This window comes from Acanthopagrus latus, chromosome 14, assembly GCF_904848185.1.
Source record: "Acanthopagrus latus isolate v.2019 chromosome 14, fAcaLat1.1, whole genome shotgun sequence".
NCBI lineage: Eukaryota > Metazoa > Chordata > Actinopteri > Spariformes > Sparidae > Acanthopagrus > Acanthopagrus latus.
The window spans coordinates 14,568,739-14,594,761 of NC_051052.1; the positions used below are offsets into that span (position 1 = coordinate 14,568,739).

The 26,023-nt window shown below is 43.6% G+C and overlaps 1 protein-coding gene across 2 annotated transcripts; it reads left to right on the top strand.

Annotated features, from left to right (window-relative positions):
• Positions 1-24,982, top strand: hgfa (hepatocyte growth factor a). Of its 2 annotated transcripts, none has more exons than XM_037122238.1 (18): positions 1-359; positions 5,557-5,719; positions 5,912-6,024; positions 6,660-6,774; positions 10,657-10,799; positions 11,119-11,239; positions 11,426-11,544; positions 14,220-14,391; positions 14,578-14,729; positions 16,014-16,107; positions 17,247-17,386; positions 19,850-19,882; positions 20,125-20,233; positions 20,338-20,412; positions 20,971-21,108; positions 21,252-21,358; positions 21,466-21,599; positions 21,723-24,982. In XM_037122238.1, the coding sequence occupies exons 1-18, from the start codon at positions 296-298 to the stop codon at positions 21,897-21,899; spliced, it is 2,169 nt and encodes a 722-aa protein (XP_036978133.1). In that variant the 5' UTR covers positions 1-295; the 3' UTR covers positions 21,900-24,982. The 2 variants fall into 2 exon arrangements, with proteins under 2 accessions (XP_036978133.1, XP_036978134.1); XM_037122239.1 differs by having other exon boundaries at positions 2-359; positions 14,596-14,729.
• Positions 24,983-26,023: the final 1,041 nt, after the last annotated feature.

The window sequence follows — 26,023 nt, forward strand, 5'->3', positions numbered from 1 at the left end:
GAAGAAAAAAAACGAACAAAAAAAAATGTGAGTCACATCCGGTTTTATTTTGAAAACACGCTCCGGAAGTCGGGGTATTTATCCCGGAGTAGTTGACGCTGGTGAGGAGAGAGAGCCGCTGACAGAGGGGAGCACAAACTCCAGAGAAGGGGGGGTTGAACCGAGGACGTGTGGCTCTCTTGGAAAAGTGGCATCTTCTGCTGCTCATCAGCCACTCTGAACTTCACACAGGCTGCGAGTCCGTCGCTCAATTAATCCGGATTGTAAACTAACCTGCTTTTCCAAGTTCCTAACCATGAGGACAAACGTATGGATTTACCAAGCTCTGCTGTGTGTTGTGGTCACTATAATGGACACAGGTAAGCCACTGGAGAGCTGCATTTTTTTTTTTATTTTATTTTTTTTTTATGCTGTGGTGACTCGGAGATGGAGATTTTAATTGTTGTGTGTGCAGGGGAAGTGAGAAACAGACACTGGAGAAAGTTTTAAAATTCACAGTAAAGAAAATTGAGCATATCAAATGAGAGAATTGGATAAAAAATATATAATTTCTCTTATTATAAAATTCAGATTTTGTCCCGTGGAGTAAAATTGAACACTATTTATCTTTGGAGGTTAATTTGTATCTAATGATCTTTTATGATCGCAAGCCTTGTCTTGCACTGTTGTCTTTCTTGATGAATTTCATAGGCAATGAATTACTGTGGTGATTCATGGAGGTGGGTGGGGGAAGAATCCACTTCAGGGTATTTTTTTAAGAACAAGGAGTCTCTTACCAAACGTTTACTTACTGCTCTGTAGAACAAAACCTTGAATTAAGTAATTGGGCAGCTCAGCAAAATAAGGCACTGGCTCCTTCATCATTTCCATTTATTATTATTGGCTCTAATTGCCAGTAAGCAAGTAGATCCAGATACCAGCGCCATGACTGTTTTCTTAACAATATCAGATAAACAGAGAGTTTAGACACATCTGCCTGAGGTGAGAAACTCCTGCCAAAGTTTGAACTGCCTGTGCTGATGTTGCTGCATGTCATTAAACTTTTTTTTTTATAAAGGCCATGGTGATCTCAGTCACAGACACTCCTGTGTCTGTTGGACAGACGCCAGCAACATGGAAGATGCAGTGCACTTGTAAAGTTGCAGCGCAGCCCCTGCAGGGCTCACAGCACAACACTCATTTAAAGGTGCCGTATGTAAGAAGTGGACACCTGTTGAAAAGACGCTGCAATGTGTGTTTGTCAATCCCTTCCAAGTAGATTACCCCAACGTCACGCGTTAGCTTACTTAATCCTACAACTGAGTTGTGTTTTTCATCATGTTATTTCGAATTGTGTGTATCTGTTTAGTCTAAAAAGTGTGTGTGATGCTGTTATATCTCATTAGTCACAAAACTTTCATTAACAGTAGTTCGTATGCATGTTTTATGCGTAAAAAAAGGGTAGTTACCAGGAGATATTGCTGTTAGCCTAGCTATTAAAGACTAGCTATTAAAGACGCTAGCTTACATGAAATAAGTACAACAGGAAGGTCATGTTGAACAGACATGTTGAACTATATATCTTTGAATGTAACAAGTTTTCACATCTAATTCATCTTATATATATATGTTTGTTGCTATCATATCTCATTAGTAACAAAACTTACATTAGCGTTAGTTTGCATACATAATTTACATGATAAAGAAAGCAGCATTTTACCCAAAATGAGCAGCTAGCATGAGATATCGCTGTTAGCCTAGCTATTAAAGATGCTAGCCATGCTCTATAGTAGCATACATGGAATAAGCACAGCATTAATGTCAAATAGGTCGACATGTTTAATAATATATTTTTAAAGGTAACAGTTAGGGCTAAAAATGGCTAGTTTTCCACTTGGAAGTGTCTATTGTTATTAGTGCGATGTCACGGTGATTCTGTCTGAAGGGAGCAGCAGAGTAACTGCCTTCTGCTGCTAACTGTAGCAGCCAATAGTTAATTAGCTCAGCTACCACTCCTGTTAGCGGACTCTGTTATGGGAGCATGAACCACTGGCTTAAATTTTGCATTGTTCACTATCAGACTATCACCTCTTATCACCTCTCGCTGTGGCCAGCTGGTTAGCTTGCTAATGTCAGTAGAGACCTCTGCAGCACAAAGAGCTGTCTTGAAAACAGTTTTCTATTGCTTCACCTTTCGGTTAAAACCTTTTGCATGTGTTAAACTACAAATTGTATATGTTGCACCTTTAAACCTCAAACGAGCTCAGTCTGGGCCGCCCCTTAAATGAAGCGCAAATTATCTGGCGGTGCACAGAGTGTCCCGGCTTACATCCGCCCCGCTGACATGTCACCGAGTAAAGCACTGAATCCATAGTTACCACCTCCAGGGGTGCCGACCCTGACCTCTGACCGCCCTGCAGTTGGGGAAAGTATAAAATGCGCGCCCTGGGCTGTGGTATTCATGCGTTTGTCCCGGTAGGGAGAAAGAAAAGGGGTGTGTGTGTGTGTGTGTGTGAGGGACAGAGAGGGAGGGAGCTGGGGTAACATCTGGCTGCTGAGCCCAAATCCACATTTTGCGCTCTCTGAAGCAGATGTAATGTCTGTTTAATTCCCAGACAGAGGCGCACCTTTAACACTGCCACTTTCCCGTTGTTCATTTAATAAAGTGTCTCCCCAACATTGCGGTGGTCATAAATGCAGCATTTTTCATACGATTATCTTGCAGGAAATACTTATCCAGCTGACACTTGGGTTCTTTGCTCAAGGGCACCTGAGCGGAGGTTTCTGCGGAAGTGTCAGAGTCTCGGTCGTTCACCTTTCCCTCCTGCATTTTTCAAGCTGAACCGGGGTCTCAACCACCCGTTCCTCTAAGCCATTGCTGCCTCTTCTCATTAAGTCTCGTCCCTCTCACACTCGCCCATTGAGCACATTTTAGCGTAATCTCCGACTTCAGCAAAATGTTTGGGATTTGGAGATAGCAGGAGTCTGACTGCAAGGAGAGGAAGAGACTAAGTGAAATCTAATTGAGCAGCCTGGCCAGACATCAGGGCTGGAACAACACAGTGATGAGTGCCAGATGTGGTCCAGCGGAGCCCAAACATTAATAACACGTTCTCCACGAAAAAAAAAAAAACATTTTCAACCACGAGGAGCCTCTAAACGCTCCACAGTTTACAGTATCCTAAGTGCACGCACAACGTCTTGTGTCGGACTTTGGCACTGGAGCATGTAGCTGTAACTCGGTAGCATGAGATTTTCCTGTGTGATTTATGTCACACTTGGCCCTAATTATAAACGGAAAAGTATTGTAACTAAACACACAGTGTGTCTAAAGATGTTGCCGTAGGTCTTGGAGACAGCATTTACAGTAGAGCTGCATTCTGCTGAAGGACGGGCTCTTAACTCTTTCCACAAGGTAAAAAATGAATGATTTGTATCACAAAGGATTTGGGCATAAAATATGGTTTTGTCCTGTGTTTGAACCCACTTGGATCTCATATACATTATCCTGTGTCTTCACATTTATAGAATTTCTCTTTTGAAGTACCTCTTCCCAAGAAATGGCTCTCAACAAATGACAGGTTTCCATTTTTCCACTCGCTATATGGTCCCTATATGGTATGTGTCAGATGACCACTCGTAAAACTTTTGTTGTTTAATGAAACTGACGCGGGACATTAAAGCTTTTCCCGGAGAGATGAAATTCTGACCGCGTCTTGTTTTATTCCCTGGAAAAACAAAGGTCAACCCCCTTGTTGCTCAAAAATGAAAAAAAAAAAAAAAAGGAATAATCGCAGTGTCACTGCACTTAAACAGCAGGAGCTCATGGATGTAAGTTAAAGTCAGTGAAATGGTTTTCAGGAATCAAAAACGTATCTATAATAACATAAAAACTGAACCATAATGTAGTAAAAATTGACAAAAAAAAGAGCTGATTTTTGGCTCTCTCTGAAAGCAATAAAATATGAGATATGCTTTCACGAGCATTAAATCTCCGACCGAGGCGCTGGAGCACATCAGCCTCCTGCACGGACATCAGTCTGTTCTCTTGGCCGTCTTCACAGTTCAGCACCCACTCTGCATTACTCAGGCAGCTTCCTCGGTTTGAAGAGCGAGTGCTGGGGGGCATTTTGAGCCGGGCTTTGATCCTGGACACACTTCATACTCGCTTCTCCGACACATAAACTAGTTTGACCGAGCAGCTGAAGCACGGTCCCGAGAAATGTTTCCAGTTTCGAGGGGGGCTCGGGCCTCGCACAATTTCGGCATGATTAAGCAGTGCCAGCGCGAACGTGTCAACAAGAGTGGAGCTTGAAGCAAACTGTAGCTGAAGGATGCGTTCACTGACAGCTGGCCGCCCAGTTCAATGTATGCTCCCCTTCCTCCCATGCCAAGACGCTGGCACCAATGTATATGCGTCCTGCTGTTCTAATAATCAAACCAGCAGGAGGAAAATCCCACGGAAATACTCTCGCCCATTTGACAAGTTCGTCCTCATCCGCAGCACCTTGACAGCGGCAGTGAAATGTTTGGCCACGTCTCGCAGTATTTGAGTAATATCTGATGATTTGTCAGTAAAGAGGAGCCAAAACATTTCTTAGAAATGTTTTTTTTTCTGTTATTCTGCCTTCACTTAACAGCTGACAGTGGATACAGACAGGAAACACGCCAAGAGAGAGGGGAGGGGGCATAACAGGCAGCAAAGACCCTTGGACCGGACCAAATCAGGTGCCTCAAGCACCTCTCCGCCACGACGCCCCTCCCCAAAAATGGATTCTTTGAAAGGGGTTTCAAAGAAGAGCAAAGGAACTCTGGTCAGATCAATTAGGAAATATAACGTACAATGGAGACAGATGGGAACTCAAAACTGTTGAATGGCACCCTCACTGTCAAACGAACCGTCTTAGCAGAGGAAGCCGCAGACTGTGGACATTCAGACCATGTGTGATGGATGGTAGAGAAGAGGAACAAAACCTCTGAGTGTATGAAATATGGACAGATGGGTCTGATAAGTGACGCAGAAATTCTTTGGACTGGCATTGTTTTAAAGACCAGCAGGGGTGCGACTCCACAAGTCCAATTCTGTGGAAGCGTATGAGAATACGACCCTCCTTCTCACTTGATTTATCGCCTCAGTAAACAGTTTCCTAATGAGTTTATGGTCTTGATTGCTTGTTTCAAGTCCTCTTCAGCACAGCATGATGTTCATTTTGTAAACTGCGGTACCATTTAGGGTAGACCAGACGATAAAGAAGGGTACACTTTCAGATGTGGCCTCCTTGTGATTGACAAGCCACTACCGCAGCGTGTTCGCTGTCAGATCATCAGCACATCCTCGCCGGCTCCTCCCTCTCATCCAATCAGGCTCATTTCTGGCTCCATAAAACAAAGATGGCGACGGCCGCAATGCCAAACTCCAAGCTTCAAAGCGGTAGTCGGCCAACCCATCTCCTTCTGACCTTTTTTAGATTTAGACCAGGAATCGTGATTGGGATTAAATCAATCATGATCTTTTTTTTCTTTTTGACCGGACCACACACACACTTATGCTCACGTTGTCTCCGTATGTCTTTGCAGGTTTTTGTAGAAAGACTCATCAGTCGTTACAGAAGTATGAGAAGACTGAGAATCACATGCTGGTTTGCACAGACTGCCCTCAGTCCCCCTTGGTACGAAACAGCCGATCGCAGGAGCACTGCGCCCGCAAGTGCAAGAAGGTCAAGAAAAACTTCAGCTGCAGGTGAGCTACGTTTTCTCTCTCTCTGTAATCTCTCTGTATTCCTGGAATCACAGCACATGGTTTCATCATTACGAATACCCCTCCTCGCTCCTCCTCTCCTACTGTGCGCACACAGTATTTACATTTCTTTCTTGTTTATCATTTGTAAATCTCGACTCCTTCCTGTGTGTTTTTTTTTTTTTCTTTGGACAGGGCTTTCAACTTCCAGCGGCACAACAGGAAATGCCACTTGCTTCCCTTCGACCGCTTCACCCACGGTGTGCAGAAGCAGGCCAACGTCAACTTTACTTTGTATGAAAAAAAAGGTCAATGTCCTAACTTTCTGTCTTGAAGTTCTGGTGTGCTTCTCATGCGAGTGCTCAGGTGTAGCGAGGGTTTTAACGGGCACAACTGTTGGTCCGTGATTGCAGGTTATGCTCCTTGCTTTGGCAGCTCCCCTGTTTTTTTTTTTCTGTTGACACAATGAAAGCAACCAACAACCTCTCACCCCCCTGCCGTTTAACTGCTCCCGCGGGGAGAGACGCATGCATAAACATGCGGCAGACGTAAGTGGAGGGTAAACAAAAAGCTAATTGTTTACAGTGAGAACGCAAAGGCCTTTTCTCCACCACGGGCTGCGGAATCTAGCACTTTAGAATTTACTGCACAATTTATGGAAACTCCCCTCGGTGACATTTAATGAACTTCAGGGAGTTGTCTGTTTTGGGAATAACACACGAGAGCTGGGACACACTAAAGCGCTCGCTGTAAAAACGTCCCATTGACCATACATGGGAAAATGTATTCCAGGTGGTCAAGGCAGCGAACGCAAATCAACTTTTAATTGACTGAGCGCTGTATACATTGGCACACGAGGAGTACACAGGGACAGCTTCTATCAAAGTGAAAACATGAATGGATGTTTTCAGATGTTTTTTTTTATGTCTTTGCCCTGACTCAGATTATATAAGGGAGTGCATCATCGGCACCAAGGACAACTACAGAGGGAGGAGGTCTTGGACGAAGACAAACATCACTTGCCAAGCTTGGGCAGATAATAACATCAACGAGCACACGTAAGTCCTCTCTTTTTTATAGAAGACGACGCACTTAACGTCACCTTGAGGGCGCGGTGCTTTACTTGCGTGACGCCTTCTAAGAAGCGCAAGGTGTTAAATGCTCAGCTCCTCGGGCTCCTGTACATTTGAACCAGCAGCCTTCTCTAATCTCAAGGCTTCCACCACCTTCCTGGATGCTCCCTCTGAGTTTGTCTGTGTCTGATATTAAACAGGCCTCGGCGGCTGATTTATTGACGTACAGATCATTCCCTTCCACCTCGGGGGGGTTGAGGGAAGGTGGAGGCTCAGAGACGAGTGAGTGTTTAGCCAGAGTTAAGTCAGATTTCTTTCAACACATGCAAGGATTTCCTTCGCCGTCAACGTTGTTTTTCTGCTGTACTGTAGGCCATCAGGTGTATCCCAGGGATGTTTCTCTCGGCTGCAAGCGGGGGAAAGATCAGTGAATTTGTGACCGTGGTTCTGTGCCAGCATCTCATTAGTGGGGCTCATTAGTTGCGAGATATTTTAACTGCGGCAAGGAGGGTGGGGGGGCAGGGGTGGGGGCGGGGGGTGTTAAGAGAGGCTTGAAGAAGTGTAGAGAGAAACATAGACAGAAAGGACTCGGAATTAAAGAAAGAAGGCGCAAAACTTTATAGACTGATGTCATGTTCTGTCCAGCTGAGCTCAAAGAGCCACAGACGTGCTGAGAGAAAATAAATGTTCAGCGATCCCCCCACAATTAAAACGCACAGCAGTGTCGGCCCCCATCCTCTGCTCTCTTCCTCCCTTCCCTCTCCAGGAGCAGCTCTTCACATGAGGAATACTCTGTCATTGTTTATTTGACACACCGTTCCAGTCCCCGTCCCAGATGGCAAATGTAACGTCCGACAACATCGCCCTGGCTTGTCAGCAACTTTTAACTTTCAAAGGGTCAGAGGCAGCATTACTTAAGGGAGATTTAGTGCCACTGTGGGGTTGCCTAACATGGGACTGTCCCGCTGAGCGAGAATTACCGCCATAATGAACCACGCACCATTTGAGCTTCAGGTAACTATTATTTTCATGCTTGACCGATCACCGTGGGCCAGGGGTGATTTCTCAGGAGGTTCCCTTCCAGGAATGGGACTTCCACCTGTTGTCTATATTTAGTGTTTGAACCAAGGCTCTGAAAGAAGCATGTATTAATGCCCAGCCGAGCATGGAGAATGAAGTGGAATGGAAAGTTTCTGTTTATATTGATAATATTGGATAACACTGCAATAATTTATTTATTCCCATTGGGACATTCTTTTATTTTTCCACACATATCCACTGGGAGGTCCATGAGTGTGCTCAGCTACAGAAACACGACCCCTGCCGTGATTTACTGCACAGCAAATGTGAAGCTGCCACAAACAGCCAGTTAGCTTAGCTTAGCATAAAGACTCGAAACAAGGGACGCAGCTAGCATGGCTCGTCAGCATTAGAGGTGCAGGTTTGCAGGTTTTGCTACCATTGACATTTAAAAGACAACTAGAATGGCACTCAGTAGAGCACAGCAGTCCCCTTTAATTCAATCCAGCCATCTACGTAAATTCACCACATACATTTTCATTAAGATCCATGCATTTTTACCTGACAGAAATGAATGAAAGTTTGGAAAAAGTCCCACCCTAAATGTTACAGCAAGTGAGAAAAAAATCTTGGATACGTACCAAAAGTGAACGGGGTCTATTCCGGACCAAGACCTATCCATTATTCGAGTTTTCATGGAAATCTGTTCTGTCATTTTCTTGCAGTCCTGCTCACAAACCAACAAACTAGAATGGCTCTCAGTGGAGGACATACCTCCGCCAAGGCCCAACATTTCCCCTTTTGTACTTGCTCACAGATATGATCCACCAAAATGTTATATTAGTCCCTGAAAAATGCTTCACAATGTTGGATAAAGTGAGAGAGACATTCCTGGATTTGTCCTTTTATCTGGATCCACACCGTAATTTATTGGGGTCTATTCTGGGCAGAGACCCATCCTCCATCCAAGTTTTGCAGAGATCCATTCCGTAATCCTGTGTGACAAACCAGCCGAAAAATGGACACCAGTGAAATCATAAGCTCCTTCAGGATGAAGTAAATTAGCACATTTCCTGAACTTTCGAACTATTCTTTTGAGGTGACTTCAAAGTTTTCAGATGTCGGCCATCTCACTCTGCTTCCAAAAACCTTTATTAATGTCGTAAGACTTATAAAATCCCTGCTTGCTTGCTTGTTTGCTTGCTTGATTCATCCTCGGACTCATTTATTCCTTCATACTCCGTTGCGCTGAAGCAGGGCCACGTTTGTTCCATTACCCCCAGGTGCATGTTGCTTGACATTTTGCAGCAGTTACTTCAGGTCTAGGTTTCATCTTTAGCGATATCCCAAAAAAATCTGGCCGGTATGTTTTGCCGGCCCAGAGAGAGCAGAGCATGTGTGTGCACAGTGTCTGCCTGCGCTCCGGTGGGAACAGACTTTGGCAAGGAGATGAATAACTGGCCAACATCTGTTAGCGCAGCATCATTATGGCTAACTTGCTCCCATGCCGCGGCCTTTTTACGGACTCTCACCAGATGCAACCTTTTTTTTTTTTTTTTTTAAAAAGTGAGGAACCATGTAATTCCATTTATAAATTAAGGACACTGTATAATGCTAGAAGTATATTGAGCTTGTGAGTTACACACAGCAGATGTGAGTTTTGGCACCTGGCAGGCTGCTGCAGTGAAGGGGAGAGCGTGTTTTGTCTTAGTTACATGCACAAGTGACATTCTGCTGTTATGTTTTTCCGTAGGTGAGACTGTGATCTGCAGCTCGGGACCTTCGCCTTGTTTCTCTCTCTTCAGGCTAAGTCAGAAGCCTGGGTTGAATGATGTTGTGCATTAGCGTAGCGGCCTTGTGTAAGCCCCAGGGCACGGAGGGGAGAGCCGATCGGAATCCCTCAAGAAAAGAGTCATTGTCTCGGATAGAGCGTTCAGACGAGCTGCTGAAGGGAGGGTGGTTTTTTCCACTTTTCCTGCACATTGTTTCTTTTTACATCATCAATTAAAAACACCGAGTTCCAACATTTTGCTCGCTTATTTCTTTTTCAAGCGCTTAAGTCAGTCATTTTACTTGTTTCTTTTCACCCTTCGTCTATGCACACAACCTTTTCCGCATGTCTTCCCTCTGTGTCTGCCTGGGTGGGAGGCGTGCGGGGAATGTGGTCAGCATGGATCAGGGGGTGCTGACATGCCAGCTTTTCATCATCCTGCCCTGACAGAAGACGGATTTCATGCACTGTCCATTTAGTACGGGGATCTCATGCCGCTCCCCATTGTTACAGCCCATATGTTTGGACGAGCCAGGTTCTTTTCCTTACAGTCTTGAGGTCCCTTGTTCATTCTGATACAGCGTAGCCGTTGACAGAGAGGGATTAGGTTTAAACGCGCTCTAAGGCTGCCAGCAAAAGACCCGCTTGGGCTGCTCCAAGTGGATCGTGGCATTGTTCTGTACTGTTGGTGGTTACTGTGGTGTGACAGAGTCTGGCTGCTTCACACATGAGGGACCTGGGGTATGGTAGGAATCAGTAAGGCGATCATGCAAAAGGTGCAAAGCCGGAGAGGAGAAAAACGGATTGATGACTTACTTTGCATAAGAGTTCTGGGACAAGATTTAAAATGTAACCCGGTCACACTCCAGGCACTAGAATTTCTCTGAATGAAGCTTACATCGTGATGTAAATGCCCTTTTGAATTTATTTGGCTTGTTACTGAGAGTGTCAGCAGGCAGGTACGGCACTGTATACACGACCGGAGCAGCCATGTGTGCAAGTACTCCCTGAAATTTATTTAAACAGCTTACAGTATCCGATAACACTTTCAACAATGTCTGTCGACTCTCCTCTAGGTTTTACCCTGATAGGTACCCAACGCAAGACCTGAGGGAGAACTTCTGCCGGAATCCCAACAACGATCCCGGTGGTCCGTGGTGCTACACCACTGACCCCAACGTGCGCGCTGAGGAGTGCGGCATACCACAGTGCTCAGAGGGTAAGACCCTGCCAAACAGCATCACTAGGCAGTACGATATGATTATAAGAATATCTCGCCCAAAAAGATGTCAAATACCTTTTCAACAGGTGTTTTCAGAACTTAAAAAGTTTGCTGGGAATGCTCTTTGCCTGTGGGGTTAGGCCTGGTGTTAGCGTTGGGGTTAGGGTTAGGGTCTCCACCTCATTTGCACGACAGTCCGATGATATCGCAGCTAATACTTCTGTTGTTTATTTCCCTCTCGCGGTCATCAGCTGTGTTTTGCATTCATTGCCGGAGAAACGAATGTTTTGATGACTGGTGTGTTCTTTGTTGACAGAAGTCTGTATGACGTGTAACGGGGAAGATTACCGCGGCAAAATGGACCATACGGAGAGCGGCAAGGAGTGCCAGAGATGGGACTCGACAAGGCCGCACAAACACCACTTCCAGCCCAAAAAGTAAGCTGCAAAGCTGATAATCACATACTAACCTTTCTCACGGACAGTGCTGCACACACCCACAGACAGATGCTTACAGAAATGACGCTAACACTCAGGAGAGGGAGACCTCACCAGTTGTTATGACTTACCCCCCCTCCCCCCTTTTTTCCTTCCTCCCCGTATCCCCTCTGTGTCCTCTCAAAGGTATAAGGACAGAGATTTAAGGGACAACTACTGTCGTAACCCGGATAATCGTCTCCGTCCCTGGTGCTACACCATGGATCCCAAGACTCCGTGGGAGTACTGCAACATCACTGTGTGTGGTAAGGCCCATCTACTGTATATGCTTCAAATCTGGGGCTTGAGGTTTTGTGAGCAAAGTCTTCAACAAATCAACATAAGACCAAATTATTGTTTAACTCTGATTTATGACTGTTGATAGTTTTTCCTACTAATCCCCTTACAACATTGTAACAGTACCACACAGTTAGAAATCCAAGAAAGGACCCAGAGGTGGACATAGTTCTTGAGGATCTTGGTTTTTTGAACAGCCCGACTGTGGTTGGGCACTACCAGCCGGTGGTTTGAGGACACCGGAGGGGGGGCGCGTTGCATACAAGACACGGCTGGTTTTCAGGGTAGTTGCGGTGAGCTGACTCAAAAAGCCCCTCTCCTCTCCTGCAGAGTCTCGCAAGACTTTTGTTTACCCAATCGAGTGTTTCATGTGGCAACTGGCTTCAGATCCTTCTACCTCAACAAGGAAGAGTAAATAGGTTGTTTGTAAAGGGGAGGCTCTGACTTCAGAGAGCCAGAAGTGTTTTACTCAGACCACTTAAAGATGACGAAGGGGCTGTTACAATAGAGGCTACTATGCAGAGATGCCTCACACGGCCGCTGAAAGTTCTGATAGATGTTTTAGTGGCATGACAATCACAATATGTACAAAGAAGTGACAAATTAAAGGAAAAGTGCAGCGGGGAAACATAATGAATGCAGATGTTGCTGTACTGGGCCTGGGGAGTCAGTGAATTGTTTGATGAGAATCAAATGATGCGAATCATAATCATATGTCTGCAGATCTCAATCCAAATGAAAACCTCTAAGAGGTTTTGGGCTCGTGTGCGATGAAAACAGTAAATGAGGGAATATTTGTCAGTCGATTGTGTTAATCGCTCCAGTAAATCTCCAGAAAAGTGCAGATTGGGTGCCAAAGCTGCTCTGGAGGCGCAGGTAGTGAGAAACTTGTTTTATTTATTTATCTATTTATTTGTGTATTTTTTTGTTACCAGTCTGTATCAGGGCTGCAACAGAGGATTGTTTTCATTATTCTGCTGTTTACTGTCAAGGATTATTGTGGAAAATGTGTTTACCGTCATAATTTCCCAGAGCCCACAGTGACGTCTTCAAATGACTCCTTTGGTCCAACCAACACTCAAAGCCAAAGACTGTCATGAATGACAAAGAAAAGCAGCAGATCTTTGCATTTAAGAAGCTGGAACCAGCAAACGTTTGACAAAAATTGACTGTAATGATGAATCAGATCATTGCAGCTCTAATGTGTTTGATAGTGCTTTAAGGAATAGTTGATCAATCAGTTGCCTGAAATTGAATCCATGCTTTATATGATCAATTACCAATAATATCACACTCTCTGCCGTTCCACCTTGAAAATTTGAGGAGTTGGACTCTTTCTCTACATTATATCACTGCAAACTGGTTATCTCTAGATCTTGGACTGACCATATAAGCCGTGTAAACATTTCATAGACAAAACAAGAACTTGCTTAATCCTAAAGATAATATGCAGAAATGAAAATAATCAGTAGTTGCAGCCCTAATGTATTTGAGATGGCACTGCAGGGATATGTGCTGAGAGGCTACACAATGTAACTTTTCCTTGAGTCATGTTACATTTGGCAGACTCTGACAGAGTTGTAGTTTAGATAACTTTTGCCTTCACGCAAAACACGAAGGGGGAAAGGGAAAAGAAAAAGAACGGACTACGAAAAGAGGTTACACCTTTGGAGACTTGGCTCGTTTTTTTTTTTTCTTTTCATCGAGAGCACAATGAAATATTCCCACATGCGCGCCCGCAAACACACAGAGCATCTCACTTTGTCTCTGTCAGACGCATACACACATGTACTCTACAGTACATGTTATGATTTACAGCGAGGGCGAAGGATCTGCATTTGTCCAGATGTGTGCATCCCTCAATGCCTGCCCTCAGAAAGATAAAAACCACTGACCTGTGCTACATGGAGCACACAGACACTGGCATGCATTACATCAAGCCGAGGAATCCCTCTTTTCCATCCGCCTTCTCATTTCTGCTTCAAAACATTCCCTTTCCTCCTCCATCTTCTCCCATCTCATTTGTCAAAGGCTAAAGAAACAGAGACAGAAATCCAGAGGGGGAGAATTCGCTCCCTGTGCACTGCAATCCCTGCACCGCTGAAAAGCAGAATTCCATCTGAAGATGTTTGGAATAGTTTTACGGTGGATAAAGTTGCCCCAGACAGCCTGGGTTGGATGTGATATCTTTGGTCGGGCTGCAATAAACAGAATTCACCAGAAACAGAAATTTTAATGTTTGATATTGAGGAAAGGATGTATTCATTATTATATGAGCAGGCTCCAGGATTTGTTGTCCAGGGACAACAACCTGTGACACTGTGTGCAAGTCGAAGAACTGCGTATTGTTGTGGATGTCCCTGCGTGCAAGAATGTGGGGAACCAGTGTTATGAACACACAGAAAGTTTCCTATCGCAGTTCGGACGCGGGGGGAGTGCTACTGTTTTTGATCATCTGTCTCTAGGTTAAACATGACACATTCTTCTAGGGATTAATATCTCCCTCCTTCTCTCCCTCCCTCCTTCCTGCCCTTCAGTTTCTACATCTCACTCTCCTCAGCGAATTTTTCCCTGTGCCTTCTTTCTCCTGCTCACACTCACGATTATGACTTTCGGTGTCTTTTTGGGTGTCTTTTTGTGCTAGACTCTGACTCAAGCGAGGACACAGATGTCAATGTAACAACATCCTGTGTCCAGGGAAAAGGAACAGATTACCGAGGCACAATGAATGTCACTCCAGAGGGTGTGACATGTCAGCGCTGGGACTCCCAGTTTCCCCATAACCACTCCTTTCTCCCTCAGAACTTCAAATGCAAGTGAGTGATGTTTGTTTCCTGGCCCCTGACAGCTTGGATTCAGTTTCTCTCGGCTGTCTTATTTGTACATTTTGTGCATTTCCCTCTTGAAATGGCAAAAAAAAAAAAAAAGCAGTAACCCTAATTTAAACAAGTAAAGCTTTGTTGTAAAAGATACAGTCGTCAGCACCATCATTTAAATCGTAGTTTGTGTGTGTGTTATAGAGACCTCAGAGAGAACTACTGCCGTAACCCTGATGGTGCAGATTACCCATGGTGCTTCACTACAGACCCAAATCAGAGGATAGCCAACTGCACCCACATCCCCACGTGTGATGCTGAGGCCACACAAAAAATAGGTAAATTACCGTGCAACAGTTTAACATTTTGGGAAATATGCTTATTCAATGTACTTTTCGGGGGCTAGATAAGAAAAATGATACCACATCTCATATCTGTGCAGCAAATATGTAGCCAGAGCCAGCAGCTCGCTAGCTTAGCCTAGCTTAGCCTAGCACACCTAGCTATCCTGACTCTGACTATACATACAAAAATAAGCTAGCTAGCACCCAAAGCTTTCAAATGAACACGATATGTTGATTTTCTAATCGTCATGGCTGTAGAAATGTAAAAAGGACAACTTGTGGGTTTACAAGAGGTAACATTCCTGTTTGTGACCACAGACAGACTAGCAGAAGTAACAGGAAGTTACTTTGCCTAGCCAGGAAACATTCTGCTTCATTACCCCATAATCACACATTTTGTATGGTTTAAACAACCACAATATAAATGTTTAGTAGGGTTTTGTTGCATTGGGACAGAGACAAGCTAGTCGTTTCCCCTCATTTTCAGCACTTATGCTAAGCTAACCTACCCAGCTGTTGTGTATTTATTGTACAGATGTGAGAGTGTTAGCAATTTTCTACTCGTGCTTCCTTCAAGAAAACAAATAAGTACTTCTCCCAAAATGACAATGAATTATTTTAAGTGTTCTCGGAGAGTGAAACTTCAAAAGGAATGTCAAATATTTTGTAAATGATTGTGAAATTTTCCATGATTCTCTGTATAATGGGATTGAAATACAGACGTACAAATGCTTCAAAAGCCATGTCATGCTTTTGCAAAGTGGAGTTACACAGACACTTTCTATATTGCTCCCGTAGGACTGGACCACTTGGCAGCACGCTGCCCAATGAATTTCATTACATGGAAGAACAAAAAACACCAGACTTTGGCAATAGTTCTCGCTGTCATTTCCCATGTTTCTCTGCTTTACGTTTGCAGTAAGACAACCACACAGTCAAAGTGCAGCCAGTCTGTTAGTCACTAAAGCCCCTCTTCTGATTCTGTTTAACAGACATAGTAAGGTTTCATTTTTCTATTAAACTTGAGCCCTGCCGGTTACACAGGGGCCCTTGACATTAAATTGATCCAAACCGCAAAGAGACGCCGAAGTTTTGAACTTGATTATGTTGTGTTTGCATCAATGGGAAAGACAGCCACCACCCTGATTATGTTCTTTGACTATATCCACTTACGGATCCCATTTAGGCATTTGAGAAACTGCTGAACTCAGTCATTCTATTTCTCACAGGACTATTTAACAAAATGGTTGATAATAACTTCATCTTGTTCCTCCTTAGAGTGTTATGAAGACAATGGGGAGAGTTTCCGTGGCACATTGTCCACAACTCGATCGGGGATTCCCTGTGCAAACTGGTCACACCACATAAACAGGTAAGTCACTTATTTGGCATTAAAATTAGTTGTTTTTCTCCCTCTGTCACGCTTAATCTGTGCTGAGAAACACTGGCGGTATTTCCTAGAGAGACTGACATTCTTCTCAGCTCAGTTGATGAGTGTTTGTTGACAACTTAGCTCCCATTGCCTTGCGAAAATCCCTTTCATATGAATGAAGCTAAGCAGTGAAAACAAACAGCAAGAGGGAAATCAGGGGTTCCTCAGGGGTCAATACCAGGCCCAATTATTATTCATCTAACTGACGAGAGGAAACTCCGGGGTGCTCTCCGAGTGACCCATCCTGACGGAAAGGTTGCCAACTCCGGGGCTGTTGCTTCATGCTTAAGTCAGGCTGTTGGAATTACTTAATTTACAGGAATTTTAAAAGCCAAAATGGCACAGACAGATGGACATGTTCCAGAGCCGACCCCTGACCCCAGGAAGTGCTTTCTGTGGAAAGTAGATCAAAGCCAATCAGCTCCCTCGCGTAGACTGCAGCCAGCGAGTCTGCCCTGCTCAAGGTCAAGGGTCACCCCAGGAAAAACTGCTGAGAGCTACAGCTTGTTTAACATTCTCCTGGGAAGAGGAATTATCTTCACCCCCTGACAAATTGTTGCCCAAGCTTAGTATTATTTTAGCGTGTGTGTGTCCTGACTCCTTCCCAGTAATTGCTTTTCAGTAATATTTGGGATATCTGAGAAGATTACCTTTAATTCTCTCGGAGCTAAGAGGAACGCTGCAAGAAGACGACACAGTTAGATGTGAATTCCTACAAAATCGGGAAACGTTCCATAGGCTCCTGCTGGTCTGAGCCCCGCTGAAATCTTACAGTGCATACTTTCATATTCCCATGAGCACTCTTCACAAAACTCTGCGTTTCCTTCTACGGGCTATGTGCACGAAATACAGAGGAGTCATTGCACTATAGGAAGGCCAGAGTCAGACTTTCCAGGCATGACTTGGTTACTTACGGTGTGTAAGTACTGTATGTGCGTGACGGTGCGCACATGTTCGTATGTTTTCAGAGTGTGAGAGTGTGTATGAATCTTTATGAGACGTGACCCAGTGTTAGTTCTAATACACTGTGTGCAAAGTAACAAGCGGAATATGAGAATCTGTATTTGTGTGTTTTACAGTGGGGATTCTCACTCTACAGAATCCCACGTTGGCCTGGAGAAGAACTACTGCCGGAACCCAGACCGAGACAAACACGGCCCCTGGTGTTACACCAATCCAAATAACCGTTTGGTCTGGGACTACTGCAAACTGAAGCACTGTGAGTAGCTCAGATAACCTTGTCTGTTTTAATGTCCTTCTCTGTGGCAGCAGATGCATCTGTCTTACATCAGCCGTAAATATAAGCAGACCCGTAGCAGAAAGGATGTGACCGGTGCATACGTTTTAAAGACCATATTCACACGGGGGACATTTTCCTTTGACATGACACTTAGGGAGGGACGCTCTGATGATGTGTTGCTGTATTCCAGGTTGCATGTTCAGTTCCGATGCATAGACTGGGTCATTTCCAATCATTGTTGTCTTTAGATCTTGATCCCTGTTTTGGTCACATCTGAAAGCACAGCATATCTATTGCTGGCAACATGCACACGCGCACATGAGCAGCTGTGAAAAGTAGGAATGTGTGGGGAGAGTTTGAGGCTAATTTTCACACTTGTGTGCACCTGGCTAATTGCTGCAATAAAGCACGTTTGGATGGCTGTTTTCTGGGCAGTCCAAAAATTGGCACTGCGCAAACAATTGAGAGCAGCTTTTCATCACTTTGCTTGTGATATACTTGCTCCTCAATGTGCGTTCGTACTGTATGAGGATGACAGATGCCTCATGTATCCTGCATACCCTTGGACTGCATCCTGTGCGTGTCCTCAGAAATTATGACTACTTGTCTGCATGCAGTTAAGCTAATGAACAGTGGGGAAAGTGTACTACGTCAGGATTAGAAGTAAGGTAAGTTATGGTAAGATAGAACTTTATGGACCCCAAAGGAAATTCTTGTAACCACTGACTCTGACCCGATGACAACAACATTGGGAGAAAGATTTGAAAAGAAACCGATGGTGCTTGTTGGGGCTTATGCTTCTCCTCCTCAGCTGTCATCATGTTTAATTACATTTTGCCTCACTTGAGCCCATTTACTTGTCTAGGAAGCATAAGCCTTTGACAAATGTCTTCCACCTCACTCAAGCGTTAGAGTTTTTTTCCAAGGTCTTCCCAGACATTTCTGCCTGTACGCTCTCTTGGGGCTCCCGTTATCGGGTGATGATTGTGGCAGCTTTCGGCGGCTTTCATAGGGTTTGTCCCATTCCATTTTCTCTTTAGAATTTGTGAGTCAATGGGTGCTTGATAACGTTGTTCTAGTACTAAGAACAGCATCATATATGCCTCAGAAACTGCCTTAAATTCAGGAACCTGTATCGCAGAGTACCTGAGTCTATGCACCTGTCTTGTCTTGCTCGTGCCCAGGATGAGATAATCTCCAGAGGCAGCAGATTACTCTAAGGGTTATAGGTCCCTTTGGGCTCATCCCAGGATAACTGATGTGGTCTTCCCCTTCTTGTCAGAAGTCCTGTCAGTACATCTCCATCCTAGATATTATCCTCCCAAGGCAGGCTTTATTGGCTGTTTGCAGCCTGTTTGTTTTTCTCCATGTCTTCGATCAACATGGCATCACTTGCTTTACGTTGGAGTTAAAAGATGTGTGTTTTGGTGTCGATTAAGACGTGTTTCAAGCATCATAAACACCACCCTTGCCTTAGTGATCTGATTCTTTTTTATGTGAGCATCTGTCAAGCACTCGCATACCTTGGCAGTGTTGTGTCCATGGCGGTATCTGGACAACACCAGAGGGACAGATGCCAGCATAGAAAGCAGGTTTTGTTGTATTGACTGTATATTGTGCAGAGGTTCTCTGGGGAGATACTTCACTGTCAGCCAGGGATGATCTGATCCTCATCAGCAACCCTTCCCTCTCTAATCCTTCAGGTACACACAAAGAACCCAGTCAAGTGTGTGAACAATGCCACATAGATCCCAGCTGCTTGAAGAAAAGAAAAGAAACAAGTGTTTCCTCTCAGACCCTGCAAACAGTACTTCTAAAAGAGCTTTGACTGGCATTTAGTAAGCACAATAAGACAGTGTTGCTGTATGGGTGGAGCAGCATTAAATAGCACAAGTGATTTAGCCCCGTAGCCTTTGTTGATTCCCACTTTAACGTCACAGCTACTGCTCCTTAAGGACGACTGGCGGTTTATGTAATGCGTTAGCCGTGGTTTTGTCCAATTGGCAGAGAACACACAATGTTCAAACAGCAAACAGATGCATGTCAGTGCTGCCATCCTTTTGTTTGAGAAAACACACACACACACACACACACACACACACACACACACACACACACACGAGCGGCTGGACCCAACATTTACTTTGGCTGGTTTCAATCTGGGTTGCATTGAAGAGCCTCTTTCAAATGGCAGCACAATAATTTCCATAATGTGAAACACATCTTCCGTGAAGTTTGGGGGTCTCGAGCAAATTTATTTGCTGCAGTGGCTGACTGGTATAGCCTCCGACGTTGATTCAGAGTCAGAGATAAGCCTTGCGAAAGTGAAGAAGGGCGTGTTTTTCAATGAGGTTTCATGCTTTGTGTGTCAACGTGTGGTCAGCGGTCTGAATTATGTCCTACTTCTTACCATCGTGCCTTTTCTTTACTTCTGTCTATCAGGTGAATCAGCTACAGCAGCTCCACAACCAAACAGTGAGTACCGTCAGCTTATCTTACTTTTACCCTCGTCTAGTCCTCTTCCTCTACCTCTTATCTCGAATCTCATCCCTTTCCCTTTTTTGCTCTTTATATCAAATCCGTCTGTTGTCATGCACCTGACTAAACAAATCCGATTTTACGGTCGCCTTTTGAAGTTTCTGATAAACATTTTCCCATTGAAATGTAAATATGCCTACAAATCTAACATGCTGCATGAAAAATGTCTCCCGGTTTAGATCTAGCCAGGCCCAAAATATCATGCTTTGTGCATATAAACACCAGGATTGTTGGAGGACACCAGGTGCGCGGTATGGACGGCAGCTGGGTTGTAAGCATCCAAAGAGAGTGAGTCCTTTTTCATGTGTGTGTGTTACAAAATGTCATGTATCCCCTCTTGCGCTTTAATACCTTCATTACCCATAAAAATGTGTCTTCTTTAATCGTCTCAGGAAGGTTCATCTGTGTGGAGGCTCACTGATCAGAGAAGACTGGGTTTTGACGGACCAACAGTGCTTCACCTCCTGGTAATAAACTCCAACTTCTCCTCCCTCTGACTCGCTCCCTTTTCTTCTTGCTGACTATTTTTAACATTGTTTAAAGAGAAGATGCAGGAAGCTGTCCTGTTTATGCTCCCTCTCAGGCCTGACCTGAGACATGCAACAGAAATGTTTGGGTTGCGGATCTGTTTAACTGCTGCAGTCGTCCATGTCAGAGTCAGTCATATATGTATAGTATCTCTACATCTGAAGAAGTGGCTTCAGAGAAAATGGCCTTATCTCTGTACTAATGCACACGACTGTATGTATCACATATGGTGTACATCAGTACTCTCAGCTAGCTTTAGTCCTTGCTTTTGCTGTTGCTCATATTTGTCCGTTTTGTCGTCACATATTGCATATAAGTGAAAATGTTTATTCCACTACATGAGAGTCTTAATATTGTCTGCAATTAGTTGGGAAATATTGGATGTCGGCAAACAGCCAATATTGTGGATCCCTAGCTGTGCTGGTGTTTGTGTGACCACCGCTGTAGATCTCACAAAGGATCCTCCACTTACACCTCCACGTCCTTGTTGTCTTCAGCGTTCCAGATCTCAAGGACTACAGTGTGCAGGTTGGTCTGCGCCACCTCAATGAATCCTCCAGCCACCCGAGACTACGCATCTCACGTCTGATCTGTGGCCCTGAAGGATCCAACCTGGTTATGCTGAAACTAGCAGAGTAAGTTAACTGCTCCCACTATTTCCCACTAATTTAAAATCCTGATGTCAGAGCATAACTAGTGGTGAGGCAAAAGATTTGATTCTGTGCATCGTCATGACTGTATCGTTACTACATTAAGATTCATGTTTTGTTTGTTGTAGTCCTGCCCCTGTGGCCGAAGGTGCATCCACCATCCATCTCCCAGTGAAAGAGTGTCACATCCCCGAAGGCACCAACTGCACCATGTACGGATGGGGGGAAACCAAAAGTACTGTCTACTTTCACCCACATGCCACAGCATTTTTTTGCATTTTAACCATCATTTAAACCAAAAGAATTATTTTATACTAACGCTGTTTGTCCTTCTCTGTTCAGATACAGCATACGATGAGACGCTGAACTCAGTGACCATGCCAATGGTCAACAACGACATGTGCTCGCAAATCAAAGGGGACGCTGGGGAGAGCCGAATATGTGCCGGCGGCAAGAGAGGAGAAGGCGTATGTGATGTAAGGATCACAAATAAATGTTGTGAAGCCAGACAGGCAAACAGTTACATTTGTGTACATTAGGACATTGTTTCATCCCAGTATAATGTCCCTCTGATGAAGTTCTCTGCCCTGCTCCTGCAGAAAGACTACGGCGGTCCACTGGTCTGCCAGGAACACGAGCGCAAAGTCATCATCGGCGTGAGCATCCAAAGGACAAAATGCGCCTCATCACAGCCCGCGCTTTTCGTTAACGTCGCTTTCTACTCTGAGTGGATATACAAAGTGTTCAAACTTTACCCCAGCTTGGAGAGGAACTGATGGCGTGGTGTAAAAATCAGCTCCATAAGGAAAGGACGGCTAAAACCCTCTGCAGCGTGGAGCACAGGGGAGAAATTAGGAAACTGACCTTTTAAGAAAGTGGACATTTGGGGATTTTTTTTGTTTGGCTGATTTGTCATCCGACAGAGAGGACAGAGATCAGTGATCGAAGACTGGATAAACCAAATGGAATGTCACCCATTCTTCCACTTTGGCAAATGAAGACATCCAGGTCCTTACATCCTCAATGTCATTTTTTTACAACCAAAGTTTCTTGCACATGGACGGGATACTAACTACAGTCTGACGTGTTCAGAAATTCTGAAGCCATGCAATCAAAGACGACGAGAACGACGCTTGTGACTCAGTATTATCTCCTGGAATATACTTGAATTCGAACAGAGCCCAGGGCAGTTACCACATGAGGTTTCTGCAACTGGGATTTCTTGTTTTTTTATGTGCTGAGCTGGACTGCAAAACATCATATTTTCTACCTGCAACGCAAGTGGTGCAGAAGGATAATTAGGACATTCCTCAACGTCAACAGGATACGTTACATATATCGCTACGAAAGCTCTAGATGTTTATTCGCTTAATAAATAATCCAACCGAAAGCTCTTTCATACCAAAAAGGAGGAAAACATTAGCATGAAAAGGTCACTATAAACTCACTATTGAGTTTCACAGACAGTAAAAGTCCCCCATGAGACAAAAAGTGATTAAGCCGAGCCGGCAGAGGTTGAGATTTGGCTTCATGTGCAAAGGTAGTTTAGTGTTTAATATTGCTGCTTGAGAAGCTAACTGCAGCAGCCTTGGCAAACCATGCAGTGCTAATTGTGTGCAGTAGCTGGACTACCTTTTCCCCAGTTAGCTGTAACTGTTAGTTTCCCCGTGAGAGGGTCTAAGTAGGACTGAGCAAACTGCTCCAGATCTTATGCTAATATTTGTAGCATGAGAGAGAGAAGAGCCATGCCAAATATAACATGGCTATTTGGTCTCCAGTTTGGAGGGAACTTTGGCCCCTGGTGGGCTGTGTGTGGTCAGTAGGATATTTTATACTTTTTGTGTTTCATGGAAAGTGACTCCTTATGTACATAGCTGCAGATTTATTGAGTACGTTTCTGCTGTGCTGTAAGATTTTATAGGTCTTATAGATCTGGAATATTTTTGGTTCACTGAGAAACGTCAGATTTGGCTCCTTTGTGCCTGTGATGATGTTTGAATATTTAAAGAGACTGGTAGCTTGTAAGTAGTAGTTAGGTATTTATTTTTTTTAAATTAGCTGAAGACATCATTTGAAAAGAATCCAGATTGTGATGTGATTTTTTGATTTTTTTTTTTATTGTTTCTTCGACCTGAGAGTATTTATGACTCCAGAATAACTTTGACTCACAGGTTACAGCCACACAAACATAACACAACATGCTGGGGGGGTGACAGTATGTCTCATATGGTTTAATGTCCTTATTCTGCCCCAAAGAATTAACATGGATTTACTGTAAATATAAAGACACAGACACACACAAATATGTGAGATATGTGTAGGCCACGATAAATACTTTTCTCTCGGATAACATATTGTCCCACTTTGTGATTGTAGTAAACAGTATTGTCATTTTAAGACCATTTTATGCCATCGATATATATACTGATGATGTTAATATAACAGCACGATGATGCAAGTGCACACTTTTAAAGTAACTATCAATATTCAATCAAACAGAGTATCCTAAATAAGTCAAACATGAGAAAACCTACAATGGCATTCAGTAGAGAGTAGAGAGAAAATATTCCAATGTTAAAGAGAGTGAGAAAAAAAATCATGGATCTGTTCACTGAAAGTTAATGGGGTCTATTCTGGGCTGAGATCCATCAACCGTCCAAGTTTTGTGGTAATCCGCTCAGTAGTTTTTGTGTAATCCTGCCTACAAACCAACCAACCGACCAGCAGAGTTAAAAAAAAACAACCAGAACCAAAACAATGAATAACAATGTGAACCCAAGTCTTCTAAATAGTAGTGAAAGCCCTGCTAGCTATTTTGGCATCATGTTTGCATTGTTACGTAAGCACGTAAACTCAACGGACAGTACCGAGGTCAGCAAAATTGTTATTCATATCACAATGATGTGCTTACATGTAATAGGCCTGAAAAATAAAAAATATTACAAAACACTGGTGCAAATATATGCGTTTACCTGAAATACTAGAATGTTTTTTCTTTTAATAACAAAACAAAAGCTGGTGCAGAAAAATCTTACATCTAGTGTCTTGCAATTAGTCCCGCCAAAATAAAACGTATGATGTGAACAAACCAATGTAGCAGCCACCCCGGCCACAGTCTGTTCACCCTGCTGCCGTCTTAGATCTAGAGAATTAGTACTTAGAAATGTCTGTTTCTGTGACCACATCTGAATAATGGGCAGAAGTTTGGCCCTTTGATTCCCACATACATCTGTCATTTACTCATGTTTGTGTGGCTCCTGCGTGAGAGTTAAACCTTGTCTTCTATCCTCAGCTCGAAGAAGCCTGCTCTGAATATCACACCAAAAACAGGTCATAACAACAAACGAACAAACGTTAACATATGGGGCTTTAATACAGTGAGCTTCGGGGTCATTTTGCCTCTCGGTTCGAGTGCAACAGTACAAAATTAAATTATAACTGTGGCCTTAATCGTACGTTGAGGACAAATGCAGTCCTCTTAACAGCCTTGCACAGGTGAGAGAGTCCATGAAGTAGAAACTGAAGCGATGGAAACCGTGACTAACGTGAAACCAAATATCACATATTCTCGGTGATTGACCGGTCGTCTGTTTCTCTCGGCGCCGTGACTGTTATTTAATTCACCCTCCTGTAAATAGCCCAGTGCATTCTGTAAATTACAATTTGTAATTTTTTTGTAAATATCCCGCTAAGTATTTTTTGCATCCCGATCAGACTGTTTATATGTTTGTATACTGTAAACTTTAAATATAACAGCTGCTATTTTGTGTTTAGTGAGTTGTTTTTATACCTATGAGCGTTTTCCTGAATTCTGTAGCCTTCGTATTATTCCTATTTTAATAAACAAATTGACATTACATTTTGCTATATTTTGCACCTCTCTTTTTCTTCCTGTGGACTTCTCCCCCACCCCCCCATGTGTAATTTCTTGAAAGGAGTAAGCCAGCGGCTCTTATTTAGAATCTGTTTACTCCATCTCTGGCAGTTTACTCCCCACTACATCACCCCGAGCTGCAAACCGTAGTGCGCGATAACTCTTCTCAAGTGGCTGAAAGCAGCAGGGGCCATCAATAGAGGGAGATAAATAATAACATTTGGATAACACATTTGGACATGCCGTGCTTAAGTGAGATACAATTGAACCTCGGATAAGCTTTTCAGCAGCTCCGAAGCTTTTTATGTTGCTCAATGTGAGATTAGACAGCGCTCCAAATGTGGGATTCATTTTTGTGTCAAATTGTTGTGCTGTGAAAAAGACAACGGGGGTTTCGGGTCGGCAGCCGTGAGGGAAGCACTCGGATCTCTTACTTGTGTGAAGGAAGCAATTAAAAATGGGTCGCATGATAAATGCGAGGGGTCGCGGGATGATTAATGAGGTGGGAAAATGTTAAAAAAGAATGAAAGCTCTGCTACACAAATCGGCATTAATGTTTTGACCTTGTCTTGTAATCTTTGTGTTTTTTGTGTGTGAAATATTTGATAATTTTATCTCTTGGAGCCTTGGATAGTTACGAAACCATGAGAAACTTTACTAGAAGCCCTAGTAAGACGCTGCTTTTCTTTTTTTGGAAGGGGTCACAAGCCAAAAAAAAACTGAGAACCACTCGTTTATTTATATGATTTTAGAAGCTTATCCTATCTTTTTTTATGCAAATCTTAATGTGCAGAATAATTTTTGGTGTCAAATAGTGCAATATTTGCCTCCAGTCACAGAGCACCAAGTATAGTTACTCACAAACTGTTCTGTGCACTGTTTCTTTTTCTTTTTTACAATAATGTTGGAATAAAGAGCTATTTACAACTTAAATAATACATATCAACACTAAACCTTTATAACATAAAATTACTCCATTGGCGTAATCAAAGTCTCCTGAAGCTTTGAGATACCAAATTGATTTGA

Excerpts from the sequence above, each read along its gene's own strand:
- hgfa (XM_037122238.1), top strand. The coding sequence starts at position 296 with ATGAGGACAAACGTATGGATTTACCAAGCTCTGCTGTGTGTTGTGGTC. Across the intron at positions 10,800-11,118 it reads CATACCACAGTGCTCAGAGG|AAGTCTGTATGACGTGTAAC; the intron begins GTAAGACCCTGC and ends CTTTGTTGACAG. Across the intron at positions 14,730-16,013 it reads TGAGGCCACACAAAAAATAG|AGTGTTATGAAGACAATGGG; the intron begins GTAAATTACCGT and ends GTTCCTCCTTAG.